Source organism: Numenius arquata, chromosome 2, assembly GCF_964106895.1.
Source record: "Numenius arquata chromosome 2, bNumArq3.hap1.1, whole genome shotgun sequence".
Lineage (NCBI taxonomy): Eukaryota > Metazoa > Chordata > Aves > Charadriiformes > Scolopacidae > Numenius > Numenius arquata.
The window spans coordinates 92300867-92323707 of NC_133577.1; the positions used below are offsets into that span (position 1 = coordinate 92300867).

General features: G+C 40.4%; 1 protein-coding gene across 1 annotated transcript in view; it reads right to left on the reverse strand.

The window, feature by feature from the left end:
* The window catches only part of TRHDE (thyrotropin releasing hormone degrading enzyme), a 215325-nt gene that overhangs the window by 169187 nt on the left and 23297 nt on the right, over positions 1-22841 (reverse strand). The window contains exon 3 of the mRNA XM_074168551.1: positions 6043-6169. Coding sequence (XP_074024652.1) covers positions 6043-6169 — 127 coding nt within the window. The remainder of the gene's footprint in view (positions 1-6042; positions 6170-22841) is intronic.

Consider the following 22841-nt stretch of genomic DNA (forward strand, 5'->3'; position numbering starts at 1 on the left):
CAGCATCTCATGCTTTTACTCTGCACCTGCAATGCCTCACACAGCAACAGGCAGCAGCACTCTGTCTTACCCAAATATCCACAGTCAACAATCAGGGAACGGAGCAGACGTTCATGAGTTTTCTTTAAAAATCAGAACAGTTCCCTGTTGAACTCTTTCTTTACGTGGCTGAGCTATTTTTCACATCATAAGAGTTTAAATTCTTCCGTGACACACTTTAAAAACTAGATTCTGTTCTCCAAAAATACTCAAAGAGCAAATGTTAATGGTCCAATATTGTCTTCCATTGTGCAACACGCACACTAAATCCCTTGGAAAATTATTTTCTGAGACTTTGCATTCACAACTTTACAGTGTTTTATGCTGTATAAAGAAAACTAGATCATATCATTTTTGCATGAACCAGGTAATTAGTACCTTGAACATACCTGTAAGAAAAAACAACATAAAATATACCAGATTTAACCCCAAAGTTTTCTTGTACAGCAAATTACAAAAGAAGAAACTTCCTAAAGTCTAGAAGAAAAAAAATTAAACATATTTTGACACTATAGTGCTCACCTAAATTGCAGCATTTATACATTAAATATTGATTCATACCCAACGACCTCAAGACAAAACAGCAAGGGGATTTACTTTCACTCAGCCTTTCTGTATCATATGCAGCCAAGTCCCAAAGTGGATTCTTCAACTGTTCATATTTCTGCCTTTTAGGACACTTTCAATGGGGAATTAAAAGCTTTCTGAGAAGCCCAAGTTCTTCCTAACCCTGTTCACAGCTCTCCATCACTAAAATGCCTTAGGTATGTCTCCTTCCTAGGCCTGCACATTGTGAAAGTTTAATGGTACAAATGACACTCAAATTAAGCTCAGGGGTTAGAACAGAATAGTTCACTTGGAAGGGATCTACAACGATCATCTAATCTAACTGCCTGACCACTTCAGGGCTGACCAAGTTAAAGCAGGTTATTGAGGGGATTGTCCAAACGCCTCTTAAACCCTCCTCAGGAAGGTGTAGATAGCAACGAGGTCATAGAATCATAGAACAGTTTGGGTTGGAAGAGATCTTAAAGATCATCTTGTTCCAACCCCTCTGCCATGGGCAGGGACATCTCCCACAAGATCAGGTCACCCCTCAGCCTCCTTTTCTCTAAATTAGACAAACCCAAAGTCCTCAGTCGCTCCTCATAGGACATGCCTTCCAGCCGTTTCACCAGCTTCGGTGCCCTCCTCTGGACACACTGAAGGACCTTCAGATCCTTCTTAAATTGTGGGGCCCAGAACTGCACACAGTACTCAAGGTGAAGCTGTACCAATGCCGACCACCGCAAGATAAACACCTCTTTTGACCAGCTGATTATACCATGTTTGATGCACCCCAGGATGCGGTTTGCCCTCTGGGCTGCCAAGGCACGCTGCTGGCTCATATTGAGCCTCCTGTCGACCAGTGCCCTCAGATCCCTTCCGCAGGGCTGCTCTCCAGCCACTCCTCTCCCAATTTATACTTGTGCCCAGCATTACTCCGTCCTACCTGCAGGATCTGGCATTTGGACTTGTTAAATTTCACCCGAGTAATCATTGCTCAATGTTTCAGTCTATCCAGATCCTCCTGCAAGGCCTCGGGTCACTAAAGAGAATCAACAGCACCTCCCAGTTCGGGTGTCATCAGCGAACTTGCTAATGGTTAATAAAATATTTTTCCTTTTACCTAGGCAGTTCCAGCAGGAGACTCTGTCCATATAAGATTTGAACTATCAACAGGAAGAACTCCTCTGCACTAATGAAATAAGGAACCTAGGGCAATCAATTTGCTAATTTAGACATGCCAGTTAAGTGCCTTAAGTTAAATGAATCCAAGTAAAGTGTCTTTGAGTTAGGCACTGTGTGACTGACTCTTGAGACACCCAAGTCCCTTTACACAACCCATAGTGGTTACACTAATTACACTGGTGTCTAAGTACACTACTCAGAATAAAATAAACTGAGTTGTAAAAGGAGTTTTCAGAGAAGCAGCAAATGCATCCCACTAACACTGTGATATTGCAATGCTGTTAAGGGGAGGAAAACCAAGGCCCAGAAACTCAAAAATCTTCACACAAGTGGCTCATTTATGCACCACACAGGAAGCTTTGTCAGTCTTTCATAACTGGAGCCTTGTAGAGTTTCCCAGCTCCAGTATATTAAGTATTCTGGAAAAGAGATTCTGTGGCCCTTGAGTAGAAACACTTGGGAAACTGGAAGACTATGAACATATGGATAACCTTGCCAGCTCAGACAAAAGACTGCCTGTCTCATTATTCTCCTCTCGAACAGCAGCCACAAGCAGATGTTCAGGAAAGAGTAAGACCAGGGATGTATAAATAGCACTCTCTTGAGTATTTCCTAGCTTCTGTTTTCAAACCATGGGATTTCCTCCCAAGGAGCACCTCTCCAAGTACTTGTCCATGTCCCTCTTTGGACCTGTATAATCTTTTTGCATCTACAACCTCTTTTGACAAGGATTATCACAAATCTACCACCTCCTGCAGTAACAGTGATCTTTTTGTGTTCTCTGCACCTCACTCCTGCTAACCTCACTGGGGGGGTGGCCCTTGAGTCTTGGTTGGAAAAGGTAGTCAGCACCTCCACCCCAAATCATTCACAACTTAAGAGCCACAACTGTCTACACATAAAGAGTGCTTGCTTACCTATTCATTCCTTGTAGTCTCCAAGATCCTCATAAGAAAAAGCTCTATGCATACAAAGAGGTTTTTTTCTGTATTGCAAACTGGATTAAAAATAAATACGTGATACAAATACAGAAATATATTTTATATTCATCTGCCATAGAAACACAATTAAAAACCCTACTGCATATCTTTTTAGAATTAAATCAAACCCAGCTCTTTATCCACCCCTCATTTTAACTAGTGATTATAATGATATTATAGTCTTGAAAAAATGTGGGGTTTTTAAAGACGTGAATTATTTTTCAGAAATGAAATTAATAAAAAAATATTAGTCTAAAACCCTACACAAGTACCTTCCAGTTCAGAGTATGATGTAGGAAAAAAGCACCTATCTACAAGCGAGGTAGAACTTTTAACTGTGGAAATTGGTTATTCAAATGAGAAAAATCTCCAATTCACCTTCATTACCAGAACTCACATCAACTGGCAAACAAATCTACTGTTCCAGTGCATTCAGAGGCCAGTACAGGCCATATAAAACCTAAAAAATCTTAGTCATTGGGTGATAAGAAGTTCCCCCCAGACTCTCTACAGTTCCCAATAGTAACAGAGACTGCCAAGAAGTCAGATGAGCCCACAACTGGCAACAGCAGCTACAGACATTTGACTGCATGGAGTGCAGTAAAAAGGCCTGGTGAAAACCAGTCAAGTAGTCAAGAGCGTCAGGAGAAAGGGGCTCCTATAGAGAACAATAGCTGATTGATTACAATCTCAGATGACGAGCACTAGTTTCAAATGCCAGGGACCCATGCAAATGGACTTCAATGACATAAGAACAGAAGAAATGAACACCGGTCCCTCTGATACAGCAACACATCTGAAGCACCTGAATGTCCACAGATATTCCTATCGTACAGAGTTCAAATGGATGAACACATAGATGATGGTAGCGTTTTGCCAATGGTTGCAGGTTCCTCGTCCCCACACAGACACCCCAGCACACAGCACTGTCACTACCATATTGCTCAGTAGCTCATACAGCACCTGCATAGTGAGCTGGTCAGTATTTCGACAACCGAAGTCTTTTGAAAAAATAAAATGTATTTTTAATGAAAATAATTACATTTGGTTTAGGTCACTTTTGTTAGATCTAGACAATATATGAAAAAAAATTTCATTTTTTTAAAACTACTACATTTGAAATAGAACATCTTCTACAAAACTGATGCTGTCATTAAAAAGCTTTTTAAACTAAATTCTTCAATTTTCACTCCCACTTCAAGGCATTTCACATTTCATTTATAAATAAAATTAAAAACTGCTAAAATGTCCCACAGAGAAAATTCTGATTTTTCTTAAAACCTTAATGAAGTATGCAATCCTTTGCAGTGGTGACAGCAGCGTATCAGGTGATAATCCCGAGGCTTCAGAGAGCACAGGCGTGTTTTCTGTATCAACACATCCTCCTGATGCACACCCCTTCCACTGCTGTAGCTAATGCTGTTTTTTTTCCTACTTCAGAAAAAAATCTTTAATACTACTGCAAAATCACTGTCATAGAAGACTACAGTGTTTTCACTTTTAGTCCTTTTATTCTATTGTCCCTAACCTTCCATTTTCCAGTAAAAAAAAAAAAATATACAAAAATTCAGCACTCCTTCAGGTTAAAGACACTAGCAGATGCTTAAACATAGTGATCTTAGTGCTCGGTTGAACTGGGAACAAACATGCCTATGTTCACACGCAAATCAAATTTTCAAAAATACATCACAGAGTTTTGAAATAGGACAGGGGGTAACAGTTTTAAACTAAAAGAGGGAAGAGTTAGACTAGATATAAGGAAGAAATTTTTTACAATGAGGGTGGTGAAACACTGGAAGAGGTTGCCCACAGATGTGGCAGATGCACCATCCTTGGAAACATTCAAGGTCAGGTTGGACAGGTCTCTGAGCAACTTGATCTAGCTGAAGACGTCCCTGCTCATTGCAGGGGGGTTGGACTAGATGACCTTTAAAGGTCCCTTCCAACCCAAACTATTGTATGGTTCCACAAATCTATGATTTCTGATGAGATATTTCACAGCATAATGATTACACATACAGCACACTGAGTTAGCTGAAAGACTGTATGTTGCAATTGTGAAAGATATTCTGCAGCAGATACAGTCAACACTGCCTGCTGCTACCTGGCATCCTCAATAAACTACCTGTAGCAATGATGTTCGCCCTTTATATTCAACAGGAAGTTTTTGAATATTTTTTCTTTCTAAATTTCTGGTACCTGTAAGTCTGTAACCTCCTTTATGAAATCATCCTTACATACCTGAAGCCAGGGATGAAAGGATACACAGAAAGTCTGACGTACGTGCCATGTTTAACCCATCTGCATATTTCTCCAGGAGAATACTGCCTGTACCCTATCATTTAAAGACAACAAGAAGCAAATACCACAACATTCTTCTAAAAAATTTATGCAACACCCTCATCTAGCAACATCAGCTACTTTATCTACCTCCTACACCGTTAGCTGCAAGACTAATAAAGCTACTCAGCAGGCAAGGGATTTAATGAAATAGACCCTGAGTTCCTGGGAGGATCACCTGTGGTTCCAACCTAACACTTCTGATCAAATACAAGCTCTCTTCCTGCTGCTGAGCAATAGGCTTTTCTGGATCTTGATCAAACATGCTCCAAAGGAGGGAGGGTGTAATAATATGGTGTAAAGTATTCAAGTGTGCAGGAGAACAATTGATTGTGGTGAGAGGGAGGAGGAGAAAAAACTATTTAAAAAAATAATGGAAATTGACAGCTTTTACATTTAGGTCACTTGAGCAGCAAAGTAAGTTCACAGCAATTCCTTCAATAAGCAACAATATAATTAAGCATATGTGCTAATCATCATTATTAAAACACATAAGCCAGCATAAAAAAAAATACAGCCTTGCACTGTTACAGGTTTTCAGTTTCCACAAATATTTTCAGTTCTGTTCCCCATCTAAGGCTGAGGCACCAAGATACAAACATTAGAGAACAAACATCTCCCAGTGGCTATCTAATGAAAGTAAGGACCAAAATAAACAGCATTAAGGAAAACCCCAACCCACTTATCAGTCTCAAGTTCTCTTCTCATTGCCTAACAAATTTAAGTACTGTCTGTTTACTGCTCCTTTCAGTGCAAGGCTGGAGAGGGGACAATTTGGCTTCCCTTCCTCCACAAGGAAGAGATGAAAAATTCCTTACTTATTGATCCTTCTGAATTAACCTAAACATTCCGTACCTTGAAATCTAGTACATTCCAATCTTAAATTTCCTTTAAAAAAGCTGACTTTATCTCCCATCTCTGGGTGAACTTCATGTTCTTGGGGAAATCTTACCTAATTTTGGTAGGGAATAGGGCACTTTAAAATAATCTTCATAAAATTCAATGAGTCTCCTTGTAATATTTAGAGCATAGTCCCCTGATCCTCTTCGGATTGCATCAGGCCTTGCATATAACCGTACCTGTTAAAAAACAAAAGCAAAAGACTGATCATTTCAGCATCTGCATTTTAAAGCTATCTTACCTGCAGAGGTGAACTATTTTAAAGTTGTTGTGAGGTGGCAGGATTATTCTCTTAAAGCCAAATGTGATTGTCATACATTTGTCAAAACATGTCATAGCTGAAAACTAGAACTTCCACAATTAAGGTTACAAAGTTGAGAAGTCACAATCTCTGACTTGTTTGTGTTGCCAAATAAAAGACTTAACACTCCTTGCATCAAAAATAAATATTCAAAGAAAACACTTACATGTGTTTGCTAGAGATATGATGGGAGAGTGGATTAGTATAATGGTTCTCTGCCCACAGTGAATGTAGGCAGGATGCAGTGGCTCAGTAGGAGAGAAGTTCATGGTTTGTTAAAGGCACATTATATTGAGCCCTGAAAGTATTAGTAGACTGTAGAGAAAAAAAAAAAAAAAAAAATCGTTCTTTTTTCTTTTCTCTGGCAGTGACACAGTTACTCTTGATGAGCTATGGAAGACTGCAAAAACAACCATTTATAAGCTCATTCATGTACACAAACAATTAACATTCCTGAAACCTCCATGACTGCTTCAGGCCTCTGCTTTCAGAAAGCAGTAAGTTAAAGCTGTTTATACAATCCACAGACTGTTGTGTTCAGTATAAAATAGCTCACACATTTGACTACATGGAGCACCAAAGTGAACAGAACTCACCTTAATAATTCAGCACCCAAGTGTGACCCACTTCCCTCCTGACTAAGGAGGTAGAGGAAAGCACCACCAGGTTATTCATTATTCCCTGTCCTCACAGTCCTTAGTGCTTGCTTGGTGCAAAGCTAACACACAGCTGAGAACTGTTAACGAAGACAGGGACAGAAAGGAGAGCCGCTTTTTGCTCTCCCTCCCCACACACAGTCTGAGGGACGTAGCCAAGGGGAAGCAGTGTGTGCTTTCTGGCTGTGGCAGAAGGTCTCTCCCAGCAGTACATAATGACCTGATACAAACGAGACTCTACTAAATGTCAGTCCTAATAATAATATCTGACTCGCTAATAGTTCCTGTGGTAGGATTAAATCCCAGCCAGGGTTCCAAGGAAAGCAGCAGGGCAGAAATCAGAAACTATCAATGCAAACATGAAGCCGAAATATCAGTTTTGAAGTGTTTCTAAATGCTCTATTCTGGATCAAGAAAAGCCAATGGGATTTTCAGCTTCAGTGAAAGCATTACCAAGTATTGCTTTAGTGCTCTTTTCCTGAACCAGTTCAGTTACCCAAGTGGAAACCAGATATCAAATCTCAGTACACTCTACCTGTCAATTCTGTTTTAACCCAGTATCTCTTTGTTTTCAGTACTCAGACACATTATTCTGCTTTGCTACTATGTCCACCTTTCTATTTTTTATCTTTGTGTGCTGAGTCTGTAATACAATACAATCAGCCATACATAGTTATCATTTGTAATGTAAAACAGATAACAGTGTAACCTAATGAGACATGTAATAAAGCACACTTCTCATAATCACCACCTGAAAGCATATAAACCATTATCTGAACACCTCCAAATCACTATTTTTGTTTAGCGCTTCCTTCCACAGTTAAGTGACATGTGCGTTAAATGTTCTCTGATCTGCTACACTAAATATATTTAATATATTAAATATTTTTAACAAAATAGGTATTAGCCACAGAGATCCTAATTCAAACATCTCAAAACCTTTAGTTTATTGAAGGATGGTAAGAATCACAATTAGATTTGTGATGAACACTGTTTTGTATCATTAAACCTTTATACACAATTTTGCATAATTGCTTTACTGGCACAGTTGACTGTATCAGCAAATTAGGAAAAAAAGAGTCAGCCAACCAAGTATGCAAAAAATCATTCAATTTGACAGTGGCCAAATGTGTCCATAATAAGGAATAGGACAACAGAAGGGAACAAAAAAAATAGGTACATACAAGAAAAATCAAGGTTCAACTTACTGCATTACAATGCGTGGCTTTTGGCAAATGCAGAAAAGGCATCTAATGGTGTCTGAGATGGAGCCCGGGTACCAAAGCTCAAAAACTGCAATGCTGCAAACTTTCATTTGCCACTTGCCTAATGCTGAATATAGCTTTATTTTTCCTGTAAAGTTTCCTTGGGTTCCTTCTCTCTGCCTGCCCAGAACAGCTCCAGTCTGCCAGGGCTCCGTCGCTCACACCAAGGACACTTCTAATCTGGAACCCCTAAGTTCAGAAATGACCTGTGCCTTTGCCCAGGTCTCTCATGGACTTTGAGGCAACAAGCACTGCCGAAGCATGCCAGCCACCTCCAAATGCTGGGTCTGCTTCTGCCCTTTAACCAACAACCGCTGAACATGAAATGTGTGGAGGAACTCTAGAGGGACCATGGCATCCTCAGCCCTGGACTCAGAAAATTCCCTCCGGGTTAGCAGGGGGCTACCACTGGGACAGTCTGTGACACCCTGCCTACCTGGGCCGGCTGTTTTGGATGACACCTTCTCCGGTGTCATTCACAATGTAAGGAGCTTGGTCCAGAGTTCAGCCTAAAGGCTGGTACCCATAAGCTTGAAACTGAAGCCCCTAACTTTCACAGAACAACGTCCTTTAATGTGTATGGGCTTGTCTTGACCATGATTTACCTCCAAGTCTATAAAACAGGGATTATTATATTATTTCCTTAGCTTATACAAACACTCTAAGTGTTAAATAATAAAGACTGTAAAGTTTTCAAATACTGCTCCAAGAAGGAACTTAAGTAAATAAAACAGAATGAAGATGAAGACATGAGATTTGTTTAGCATAATCTTTTTGTTTACTGCTTTCATTTCAAGATGCAGATAGGTTGTGTTGCTTTATAACTATGTTGTACTGACCAATAATGCATAATTATTATATACTTTCCCACAAGCTATTTGATCACTATAGTAAGAATTTAATTTTACACTAATAAGAGAAAGAACAGAAAATCTTCTGCAGGGTTAGACCTAAGTATAAACAAAAGAAGTACATGTTCTCCTACAAAAGATAAATAGGTTTCTAGCTTAGGCGCATAATTCATCACTCACTGCAATGGTACCTACTGCCCTGCAAATATTAGTGAAGCTCTTTTGCACAATCTTTGCAAGATTATCTTATTATTTTCATGTAAGGAAGTGGAGAACAAAGAGAGACTGAGACTAATGCTGGGTGCTTATCTTGACACCTCTCAATGTCAAGTATACTTAACAGTTTTATTGCACACACTTAAAGCACTGTTATAGCACCCTTATATCTTATTGCAGTGGTGAACACTTTATACAGCTTTCAGTCTGGTCACAGGTGCCTCAGTTTGGGTATTAAGAAAATTAGTAACACACTATTAGTGACTAAATGAGACTGTGTCAGTTTATGTGATTTGCTTGGCGTCTCACAGCAATTCTGGTGGCAGAGGCAGAGAGGGAATTCAAAGATGGCACCCAGCCTCATGGCCGCCTGACAGCCTGCACCTAGCACCTTCCACCTTTGGGAATGAATAAGGTAGGGACTGTTCAGACAACAGGCAGATTCACAGTACACTGGTGGTGTCCTGGTGCAGCGTAGTTCCCCATGCGTCTTAAATAACAAAAATACCGGAAAAATATTATGAGGGATCACACTAGTAATGACTCTGTCATAATACCTATGAATATAAAAAAAGTTCACATGGTTAAGCTTTCTTAACTCCTTTGCACCTACATTTACAACCTTTAGTAATCTTTCAATAGAAGTTCTGACTATTAAGAAAAAAAAGATCCAAACCTCTCATTTCTCTCTCAAATGGAACCAGACTGTCTCCTTCCTACCACAAGTATGAGTAAACTAGGTTTGCACCTTCAGCCCTACAACCCAGACCTCCTCTTTGGCTTTTATAAGACACTGTTGTTCTTATACTGCAGAGCCACAGATGGAGATCAGACACGCTTTGCTAGAAATCATTTTCACTTTTGTTAACAGCAAAGCAAGAGGTTATTAGAGATCCTAAATGAAATCGCTGCAATGTATATTTTCTCATTCTTTTCTAAAGTGAGCAAAAATGTAAGTTGTTTCCCCTTGTTTCCTCTCCAGAAGCCCTGGGCTATTTTCATTAGAACTTTAGAGACAACACAATAGCCGCACTCAGAAAAACTACCACCACAGAAAAATCATCCTGAAGGATTAATTTAAAAATATTAGTAACCTAACTAAAGTTCTTAGAATGACTTTGGCAGCATTACCAGATAAAATGCTAAAATATTCCTGAGACTTGTGTGGTAAATTCCATGTATTTGTTCTAAATGATCAACAGTCTACTTCCCTACAGTTAGTCAAAAGCATTTGCTCTACAAAAAGTGAACTTTCACAAATAATTTGTACATATTGCAACATTTTCTGTAGTCTCTCTTCTATTTCAGCACTTGTTACATAAAATAAGTCAAAGTAATTTAAAATTATTTGTAATACCAGGTCACCAGAACAGATGAATGTGACTTTAAAATGAGAGCTGTTTCCCATAGTGAGGGACAGTTGTGATATATGCTAAGAAACATGTAACAGATTTAGAAGAAATCACGTCTAACTGAAGTCAGGTTATTAACTACTGTGCATGAGAAAATCTTCCTGTCTTCAGCAGGTAAAAATTATTCATCAAAAGAAGAGTTTTTCTTGTCTTATTACTTCAGCGTGTTCAAAAAAATGTGAATTAGTAACTATATACAAGGTACAATGGGTAGATTTTGACAAGTACAAACTGTAAATAGCAACGAACATCTTAATTTCTGGTGAATAGTATGTTCACTGAGAATTTTTCCACTGTACCAATAACTAGTGATAATTTCGGCACATAATAAACAGCAGAATGGGTTCAGAAGTAGAACAGTTCTATTTTGATATTTTAGAATCACGACTTTTTTTCTTTTTTTTTTTCATTAAAATTGAAGTACATGAAAAAAGAAAAGGATGAAAGGGATGAAGAACAGTCAGGAAAAAAAAATGCAGTCATTTTTGCACATTCTGTGAAATACTTCAGGTAAAACTGAAGGCTTTGTTCAGTTCTGCTTTGCAGGTAGGAGGAATATGGAATACATTCAGCATTTTGACCACAGAAATAAAAAGTAAAAATCCATTATTTACACCTGTCTAAATGCAAAAAGACTGTTGTTCAACCTTCTCCCGCTGCAGGAATTCACCAAAGGCAAAGGAAGACCAGACAGAACCACACTATGTTTTCCCTCTGGCACTAGAGGAAGACACTAATAACCTTTGCTAGAGGTGCCATGAGCCTGCCAACCCACTTCCCCAGGGAATTAAGGAAGTTGACAACCTGGCAGAAATCAGGATGTTACAGCAAGAGGCTTGCAAGCCTGAAGCGTGCCATGCACCAGAGCCCACCTCTTACTTTAAAATTAAATATCCACTTCTACTTTTGAAGCCTGCTCTTGAAGACATTATTCTCCATGCCACCTTCTATTTTATGTGGGCATCCCCTTTAAAACCTTCACTCTTACAGCGGTGTTGTCTTTTTAGGGAAGTGTCACCTTGCTTGATATGAAGACATATTTTTACTCGTTTATTGTAACAGTAAAGTTTGCTGATCACAATAATACCATATAATGGTCTGCATTCATTCTACAAGGTGTCTTCTCTTTAAATGTTTAGTCATCTTTTCCATGTTTTAAGACCACTCCAATTGCTATCACTGCCTTCCCTGATGCCCTGGGGAAGATCACAGCTCACTGGATGAGAAATACTCCTCCAAGGGAATAAAGTACACCTCTGTTTTAGCAAGGGGTGGCTTGTGAGAACAGGTGGCTCATTGGGCTCTAACAACCTAACACAACACCCGCTGACTTCAACTGAATGACTCCTGTTAACTACAGGGGCTTTAAATCAGACTTCCAGAGGAAGCATGACTGATCCAGCCTCTGGGCTAGGGGCGCTTCTGCCAAGGCAACCTTCACCAACAGCATCTGCCGCATCTACAGTCCATGTTTTTAGATCACCACTTGAGTAGTCCTCATTAGGCAGTGCACAGGAAAACATGGAAGAAAAAAAATAGTCCTTTAAATGGCAGTAGTATAGTCATGACCACTGATAGTTCAGATCATGAGAAGCAGGACCACTGACTGGATCTTACACTTATATCCCATGTGCTATAAGGAAAATAGCTCTCTGCATCTCGAAAACATCCTGACACAGAATTTACACAGCAGTAACCATTGAAGTATCTCTTCCACAGAATCAGGTACAACAAGGCAAGCTTTGTTTCTGGCAGAGGAGAAGACACATCTATAATCCCAGCCCTTGGTTCACACCATCTGATACCTGGACATTGCCACACGTGACTACAGGAAAACATTCCAGAAGGTACCCCATCCATGGAGAGCCTTTGCTCGGCCCTGAATGCTGTCCCATCACATAAGCCGGTGGGACCACAAGAGACCTGAACCTCTCTTTTCTTTCGCTTGGCACTATAACAGCATCTTTCCAAGCAAACGTGGCTAATGTTCCAAGGATGGCATCTACCTACTTTGCTACTGTCTCGATTTCCCTTCCCGTCTTTTTGTCTTTGGTCCATTTTGCTACATGTACTTAAGTTTGAACAGAACTGGGAGCAAATGGGGTTATGGAAAATGAGCACAAGGCTGATGACAACATTAAATCTTGGTTTTTCAGGCAAGCATGGATTAGGTAACCTTGTATCAACACAGGAATCCACTTCACAGTTAAGGATGGTTTCCCCTCCCACCTACTTCAAGCAGAATTAAAAGTAACTTCGTCAGGTGTTTTAAAGCAGCTCAGAGTGCTTTCCCATTAGGAAACAGATGTTTCTGCACATCAACTGGTGTCAGCAATGCCACCCTGGGAATAATACTTGTTCTTTAATCTCTTCCTCAAAGCCAGCAGACTCCATGTAAAGCAGTGTTCTTGGGAGGCCCCTCCAAACCAGCTCCAGTCCTCTGTGTGACTACACCCACAGGCTCAGCCCAGCCCTGGTACATCTGGGATCTCACTCATGATGAGTTACAAATCTCAGTTCAGGGAAGCACTTATGCATATGTTTAATTTTAAATGTGTGTTTAACCTGAAATACGCATTTACATGTTTCAGAAGGCCCTAACATTTCAACAGAGCAGCCACTTACAAATTTTATGAAGGGGAAGAAAATAGTCTTATGCTCTTTGTTTCAAGATCCATAATACTTCTGCAGCAAGAGAGACTCTCAGCTGAAAAGCACATGCATTGCTTCTGTATGTAAAAGTTTCAATTTACTTGATAATCTGAGATCTCTTATATCTTTATTTTGCTCACTGACTATTTCAGGCACAGGTATTGCTTTTATTATTGTTACAGAGATCAATATATGTTCACATTACATATTTAATATAGCAGACAGATGTCTGGACACAACAGTTTCATCTGCAACCTCCCTGGGTCACTTCTGCAAACAAGGCATTGCATCTCAAATGAGTTTTTAAATGTGATAAATTCAAAATAAAAAAACACGTCACTACATACACAAACAAGCTACAAATCATGTCCCACTAAGAACGTGTATGAGTTGTCTCACATGTGCATAACTCCACAAGTTCTGTGTATTCAAATGCAATAAATTTTACAACATTGATGAGTGAAGGAGAGAAAGAGAGAGGCAGCTGTAGTGAAATGCCAATTCTGCTGTAGTGAACATAGTTAAACTTGATAATGGGAAGAAATGACAGAAAAATGCCTTGTTTCAATCTCCTATTCATTATTCATCACGGACAATACCCAAAAGAGTCTGCATGGTAATGAAGTGTGCTTACTGAATACCGAAGGGACAGCTCACCTTTATAAGGAGATGACTTTTCTCCAAACTGAGAAGTCACACACAGCACTGCACTGAGCCTTATTTGGATATAATTATAATCAAAAATGGTTTAATAAATTTAGGATATCTTTTTAAAGCTAGCTGGAAACAGTGAGAGTTCAATAACATGATACTTTCTAAGGAAACATTGTTTTGCTTGAGATGGGTGAACTTTCTTTTAAAGTAAGCAAACATCATCTTTGCATCCTCATTCAAGACAGCTTTAACTGGTTTAATAAATAAACTGGTTTAATAAACCAATTAAAATAAGTCACCACTAAAAATAGTTTATATGAAAGAAATGGTCACGGAGGGAGTTATATTGGTAGAGAGGTGTCTCAGGAAACAAATGCAAGCACAGGGATGCCTGAACACTGTTGCAGGGCAAGGGGAAAGAGGCTTCGAACAGAAATAGCAAATGTTCCTGGATAAAAATTCGTAGCATGACCCTGAAGGAGAAAGTAGTGAAAGAAACTTCTGGTGTTCCAGCTGACAGTGGGAAAATGAGGAATATTAAGCAAAGAGATTGCTGTATTTTCAGAGCCATGAAGGTAAGTGGGCGAGGGGGAGCAGGGGGAAAGAGTTTTGTGCATCTCCTTTCTAAATAAACATGGCCCCATGGGAGAAGCATCCAGTTGCCTCATCAATTTCTCATCTGAACAAAAACAAATGCAAGTGTTTGCTGGCTGCTCCAGCCAAAGGTCCAACAATATATTCCACCAGGAGGCAAAACTGTCATGCAGACATGCTGCAATTTCTAACTTGAGAAGAGATCATAAAATACTTTGGAAAGTTAATGAGCTGCACTCACATATAAATCTGACCAATGCTCAGCTGGCATAAAATAAAATACTGGCCATGTCACTGACCACAGTGCCATTAAGATTAATTTGGAGCACTCAGGATCTGTATCATCTTGTTGAAATGGCTCAGGGACAGAAAGGGAACATGTTAACAACTAATGTATAGCAAATGTAATTATGGACACCGTTTCATAGCCATTTCAGCCAACGAAGACTGCCACAATCCCACCACCACATAGTCATTCAGCCTCCCCTCTACCCTTACATCAGCACTAGAGCTCAGCTTATCCCACAGCGAGCTTTCAACCAGATGGGTCAGGTAACTATGCCAGCCAGGTGGGGAGTGCCCACGCAGCCCAGCTTCCTTGCCTGGCCACCCCTCAGCTGGTGCTAGAGCCAGCACGAGAAAGCATTTGTGGAGAGAAGAGAGGACCATAACAGACGGGATACAGATAAATTTGAGTCATTACAGAACTTCAGCCTAGGAGGAAAAACTTTGCTATAGTGGGGGATTCAGTGCCTAAATTGTTGAGATACCCACTGGTTAAGTTAAGGCTCTTCCCAGTTCTTTGTAGAGGTGAAAAAATCAGCATAGCCTTAAGAAACAAAGTACAAATAGTTACATTATTTACCTATGACACATAAAAGCTCTGTGCCACAATGCCGGCGGTAAAATGATGCGAGAGTGGCTTTTCCCTTCAGGAAGAATCTGCAGTAGACATATCCCAAGGGATAATACCAGTTTCCATTTCCTTTGGTTGAACTGGGATTGAATTGGCGTTTAAAAGAATTCTCTTCTTCAGAGTATATTCCATTTGCTATTTTACAGTCAAAGCATTCACATTACACATCATTCGTAAATAATACTTCACCTACTCTTGGATAAAAAACAGAGTTACAACAGTACACAAGTTTAAAGAAAGTGCTAACAAGTGACCTACAACATCCAGCAGCCCTACAGCATGACCAGTTTCACCTGGCTAGAGATTGTTCTGTCCCAAGCATACAGACGTTACCTGAGAGTGATTCCATTTGAAATGATAATCTGTAACTATTGTAACTGCTGATTTATATTTTGGCATTGTCTAGAGGCCGTCAATATGACAACGAGGTTCCCCTCTGCTCAGCGGGCTACATAAATAGGAGCAAGGGTTGACTCTTACTCTCAGATCTTTCTGTCTAAGCAGAGACAGGCAAAACATGGGGGAAATTAACTGTTATTATCTCCATTTCATAAATGAAGGATGCAGAAAGATGGGCTTAATATCAGCAAGAAAATCTGAAAAAGGGCTGGAAATAGAACTTTAATTTCCTCACTGCCCCAAACTGATAAATCATCTTTTCATCATAAATCATCAAATTATTATTCCTAAAACACCTTTTCTGGAAAACAGCACCTTTTCCATTAGAAATTTAAAAAAAGTAACCCTTTTTTCAGGTTCCTCAGTCACAACATGTTTCTCAAAAATCAGTCTACATTATATCCTAAACCGTAGACCTGTATCCCTGAAATTGTTCAACATCAGAAGACACTCTGAAAACTGAACTTCTCCATGTTCACTCATGTCTAAGAGTAACCATCCCATTCCCATAATAACATCTTTTGTCAAGTGGCTACCATGCTGAGACTATTTAGCTTTGACTAAAGGGAAAGGCTGTTTTGGTATTCACTTAAAAGTAATTACTTCAAGAGATTTCAACAAAGTGGTCCCCTACAAAATAGCTACTAAGTAAAGCAACGTACTTGACCAGAGCATAACAAAAAAATGGGAGGAGACAGAGACACAGCGTACATGACACTCCAGCAAAGACGACTGCAAGGGTGTATCAATACCTTCACGTTTCACATAAATTCAGCACAACCACAGTGGAAATCGTAGTCTGGCAGATATACATTTCATCTTACTCATCATATGTTTGCAGTAATTTTGATCAGTATTAGGGAAAAAAAAATTCAGTGGTAAATAAAGAGAACTGGTGATAAAATATAGGCCAAAGAAAAGCAAAGCAGAAGCACAGTTCATCTGTGAGCTCAAATGCATTTACTCAATGCATAGCTTATAACAGCAGCAATAAGCAAAAGGAACACAGGAAAGTATCTTGTGAGCTACACGTAAACTTCATGGAAAAATTGTTTGCAAGTTAAACAGATTAGTACAGTGAGGTGCTGAGTTTTAAAGTCCCCTATAAAACTTGTTGGCACTGCGGAAACTCAAGCACTTTGCAGACAAGTCTGCATTGTGCTGGGCTGACCCCACAATACTTTTTGAAAAACCGTACCTAGCCCTTAGGAGGGAGAAAAATACGCATGTGGGAAACTTTGTGCTCTGACTGGTATAAAATCCATAACAAAAAACAGGTTACATCAATAAGAGCAGCAACCATATTAACAGTGAGAGTTCCTTCAGGCTAAAAACTTGTCAGGAGCAGAGACACAAACAATTTGGCCAGTAAAAGCAAATTTCATACACCATGAAATAAGGAAATAAGAAATCAGATTTTTTGTATGGACACACACTAAAATCCACTAAAAAAAACTTCATTAAATGCTCTGTTTCTGACTCTCAACTAAGATTTTAAATGTTTTTTAAAAAGTCTCCAAATCCACAGAACAATATAAAAAGTAAACAAAAAAGCTGTATGTGCTAATAGTATCCAAACACTGTTGCACAACTAGTCTCTGACAAAACTATGGGCAGAATGAGCATTTCAGCCAGAGAAGATAAATTAGGGAAAAGAGTTAACTATCAATAACATCTCCAAACCATGGCTGGAAGGATTCCAGCCCCTTTCTGGGCACACCAATCTCAGTGTAAAACATGAGAATTAGAAAAAAAAAAAAATAATCCAACGGCAAACTACAATTATAGAGAAAGCAAAAAAGAAGGCCTGAATCAATTAGAACATTATTGCTATCACAGGCCTCCCATAAGAGAAAGATCAAGGTCACAACCAGGGATCAAAGTGATTAACCGCCTAGCCAGGAGCCAGCAGAGACACAGATGAGAAGTGGCAGATCATATATACACAAAGAATCTGAACTGGCAAACAGAGGCTTTTTGCACCTTAAGACAGAAGAAGCTGCAAAATTCAAGTACTCTGACATATACAAACTTAGACAAATGTGATAAGACTCTGAGACATGCTGGTTTTAATCTACAGAACACACATTAATATAACATGTGAATTGTTTAAATTAAAATAAAATACTATAAAATGTTTAACTACAAGGTTATTAATCAAATCCCTTCCAATATATGAAATGCTCAGATGTTTATGATTATGAAGAATTATTTTTGCACATTTTATCACTCAAATTACATTCCTCATCTCAAAACCTCCACTACTCAAGATATATTTCCCATTAGGAAGATACAAGTTCATCAGCAACATCCTCTGCATGCCTATGGAAAAGACCAATTTGCTAATACTTTCTGATCAGCCACAGCTCAAACATCTGGTTTACATCTGGACAACTAGACAGCCAACTAATTAGCTGAGATTTAACAAGGTCTGGATGACTATCACACAGGTTTCCCAAAATAAAGCAATTTGGTGAGAGCCGATCTCTTTATTCATACAGATACGCTGGTTCACATTAGATTAATAGTTTGTTTAGAACAAGATCATATCTAAGAGATGAAAAAGGATTAAAACCCTTTCTTATAAAAAAGTCAGAGTAATTCCTTCCCCGGGAAGCTAACTAGCACAAAATGCAACAACGGGGTCCAATGGATTATGGGAAGATGGAAAGAAGATAAATATTTCTGAAGCCTGGGCTTTCCAAACTTTTAGATGCTGCAGGCACGGCGGCAATACCGCAGGCAGAACTGAACTTGCACCAAAGGTTTAATTCTTAAATAATCAATCAATCAGGCAAACAGGAAGTCAGAAGCATTTTTGCCACAATCATATCTTTAATTCCAAGCACAACAAAACAGACTGCACAGATATATTCCCTTGCTGACAGCAGAGCGGATCGCTGTTGTTTGAATAGTCCTTCCTTCCCTTTTCCAAGCTGATGAAGAAAGCTATTCCCCTGCTTAGCTTCCAGCTGACATCCACGTCAATATAACAGCTTCATTACCCTCTCTCTTTTTAACACTTTCTTGGAGTCTAAGATAACATCCCCTCTCATGAGACATACCCTGACTGCACAGTGCAAGGTAAACCTTTAAAATGGCAGGCTTTATTTGCTTTCATCCTATCTGTACTCACAGAATAACTGTGTCTACAACGGGAGGATTTGCACCTCCGGGTAGCCAAATTAACAAACATTAAGTACAATTATTAGGGGCAATATCAACAGCATATGGGCAGCAAGAGCATTTGTGCACTCTAGCAAGTACTAACATGAAGAAATGCAAAATCTTTTGAAATCTTCCGTGGGATATAAATACTGGAAATGATAAAGCAGGGACTTTGTAAGGAAGCTTTCTCTAGGTTCAGCATATCAGGACAGGACCTCCAGTAGCTTTTTTCCCCCAAGTTTCTGGTGCTTGACTGTGTGTTTGGGAGGGCAGTAGAAGAGAAAGACAAATGGCCTGATCCTGCCCCACCTGTTTGAGTACTCTTAATTATTTGGAACAAGACATCAGCAAGGAGTACCAGCCCCTGTGACTCCTGTAAAAGTCAAACTGCCACTAATGCCATGGGGATACGGGAAGATTATTAAACAGAGAAGGGGACTGAAGGAGCAAGGCAAAGAAAAATATAAACTAATATTCAGTTGACAGTCTTCTGATCAGTGAACAAAGTGAAGGAAACTGCTACCAGAAGCTTCTAAGAAAACATTTGTATAAATACCACTGACTAATATCCTGGTGCCAGTTTTGCCGAAAGCTCTCGTAGCTCGTTGCTGCCGTCGCTAAAATACCTACTACACTTTTCCCATGAGGGTCCTCAAAGCTGCCGTTTCCTATTAGGCAGAGCAAAGGGGAAAAAAAAATGATGAGGGAACAAGAAAAAAATGCCAGGGAGAAGCACTGCTGCTGGACCGCACACTCACAGTGCTGACTGACTCCTTCTGAAACTAAAGGCCAAAGATTAAAACCTTCCCTGGTTCAAGGACCAATCTCATCAGCAGCTCCCCAAAGGATTAAGCCTACGAGAGGCAATCAGCCTCCAGCTGCTGTACTTCTGGGACTCCAAAGTACCACCCAGCCAGCTGCTGCCCCCAAGTGCCTCCATGCCTTAAGCTTATGGATCCAAACAGGACTTGTGACTTTTATAGCTGTGTTTGATGACTGCACAGGTTGCTCACAAAAGAATAAAAAAGGTTACTAGTCACAGATCATGTTAAACAATTATTAGTGCACCCTCAGCAAGTTTGCCGATGACACCAAGCCATGCAGTGTGGTCGACACGTTGGAGGGAAGGGATGCCATCCAGAGGGACCTGGACAGGCTTGAGAGGTGGGCCCATGCAAACCTCATGAAGTTCAACCAGGCCAAGTGCAGGGTCCTGCATCTGGGACGTGGCAATCCCAGGCACAAATACAGGTTGGGCAGAGAATGGCTAGAGAGCAGCCCCGAGGAGAAAGACTTGGGCCTGTTGGCTGATGAGAAGCTGGACATGAGCAGGCAACGCACGCCTGCAGCCCAGAAAGCCAACCACATCCTGGGCTGCATCAAAAGAAGTGTGGCCAGCAGGTCGAGGGACGTGATTCTGTCCCTCTGCTCCACTCTGGTGAGACCCCACCTGGATTACTGTGTCCAGCTCTGGAGTCCTCAACACAGGAAGGACATGGAGCTGTTGGAACAGGTCCGGAGGAGGGCCACAAAGATGATCAGAGGGCTGGAGCACCTCCCCTGTGAAGACAGGCTGAGAGAGCTGGGGTTGTTCAGCCTGGAGAATAAGAGGCTATGGGGAGACCTTTTAGTACCTGAAGGGGGCCTGCAAGAGAGATGGGAAGGGACTCTTTATCAGGGAGTGCAGCAATAGGATGAGAGGTAACGGTTTTAAACCGAAAGAGGGGAGATTTAGATTAGATATCAGAAAGAAATTCTTTACTGTGAGGGTGGTGAGACACTGACACAGGTTGCCCAGGGACGTTGTGGATGCCCCATCCCTGGAAGTGTTCAAGGCCAGGCTGGATGGGGCTTTGAGCAACCTGCTCTAGTGGGAGGTGTCCCTACCCATGGCAGGGGGGTTGGAACTCGATCTTTAAGGTCTCTTCCAACCCTAACCATTCTATGATTCTATGATTAGAGTACTTCACCTCTGTTTTTCTGTCTAATAAAATGACATGGCCTCATTACTCACAAAAAAAAAACCAAAACCCAAACTAACCACCAGATCATTGCAGGCCTGTAGATGGTGAGCTCAGTCTCAGAAGATGGTAAGCTTTTGGAGAACAGGGCACGTGGAGAGCTAAGCAACCTCAGCAGCAGTGTGGACTAGGCTTGTGAGGAAAGAGCTCCCACATGCTCGACAGCAGAGCGTGGCGCAGAGGAGCGGCAGGCACGCTGGCATCCCTGCGTCTTACAATCCAGCATCGCTCGCAGACACGTGTACGGCAGAGGCAGAGCCGTGTCTGAGCTAATAAGCCTTGACTTGCAGCACAGTAAATGACCCGGGACATGAGGCGCTGCTGACATTACTATCCCACTCTCCCTTCCAGAGGCAGCTAAATCAGTGCCAATTAAGGGATCATCATGCTGTACCTGCGCTGTGTTCCACTGAGGATTACTCTTCTCTCCCTGAAAAAAACAGATGTGCTTCATTCATTTTACACCAATGCAGGAATGTGGTCAAATATGAGCTGTGTGATAGCTGTAAGTCAGCTGAACAGCCATTGCTCTACACGTTCTTCTCCATCATTTTCTGTATCTGGGCACCATACCACAGACCCTTAAGCAGCAGTAAAGGCCGCTCCGTTGGTCTTCTCTGACCCAAGTTTCACTGATGCACTTGCACACTTTGCCAAGCACTCTCATGTAAGACTCTGAGAAATTACTCTTCACTGAATGATGATTTTTACTTTTTCATTACTGCTGAGATGGCTAAGGGGTTTTCAGACTCTCAAGCAGTAGGCGTTCTGAAAGCTCTAGGGTAGTACTGAATGAAAAAAAAAAAAAAAAAAACAGTTTAAGAGGCGATGGCTTTAAGCTCTTAAAAACTGAAGCATCTTCATCACATGCTAGAAAGAGCAGGTATTTTGGAATAAACTCCAAAATCCTAGGTCACTGAGGGCTCACGAATTACAGAAATAGATCGAGTTACTAGGTCACTCACATAAGAAAGCCAGTAAGCACAGCAAGGAAGTATCTGATAGCACTTTACTCCCTTTTGGTCTTGCAGCTTAAAAAGAAAACTGAGCCAAGAAAGCAAACACAAGACTAAGGGTTTGTCTACACTGAAAGCTGCAATGTTTGAAGAGTTATCTGTGATGCATTTACTCCCACATTACACAGCATGATCACAACTATACAGTCTCTCCATTTAAATAAGTGGTGTCTCGACACCTGACATTAATGTGTACGTTACCCATTTCTGATAGTTTATAACCCGGTAGCTTTCCTAGCTGTACATTCCACTGCATTCACGTGGATGTATTCAAGGACTTAATTTACAACAATCAATATCAACACAAATATTTAGGAAGTACAGGAATGGATGGAACAACAGGATCCTGTGAACTATTCTGTCTCATTTAACTCCCATGATGAGAGTTAGCAGCAAGCTGAGTTCACTCTCTGGATGCAAAAGCAGGGCTCCCAACAGGTTTATACACTGTAATCTGATCTGAAAAGAAAAAAAGAGCTCTGGTTCAGAAGTTTCCTGTACACTTGTGGATTCTGGGATTCATTTACTAAAATGAAGAAGCTGGAGAGGAGCATCCCAGAAAACGAGTGTATTTTCAGCTGTACAAGGTGTTTTGAGGCCATTTGCAGTCATCTGTGAGCCACGATAAACAGCCAATAGCACATTATACTAGTATGAAATGCTATCCAGTACATTGAATTTTAACTGGGAGGGAAGGGATTTCATTATTGCTATTATTATGATTATTATA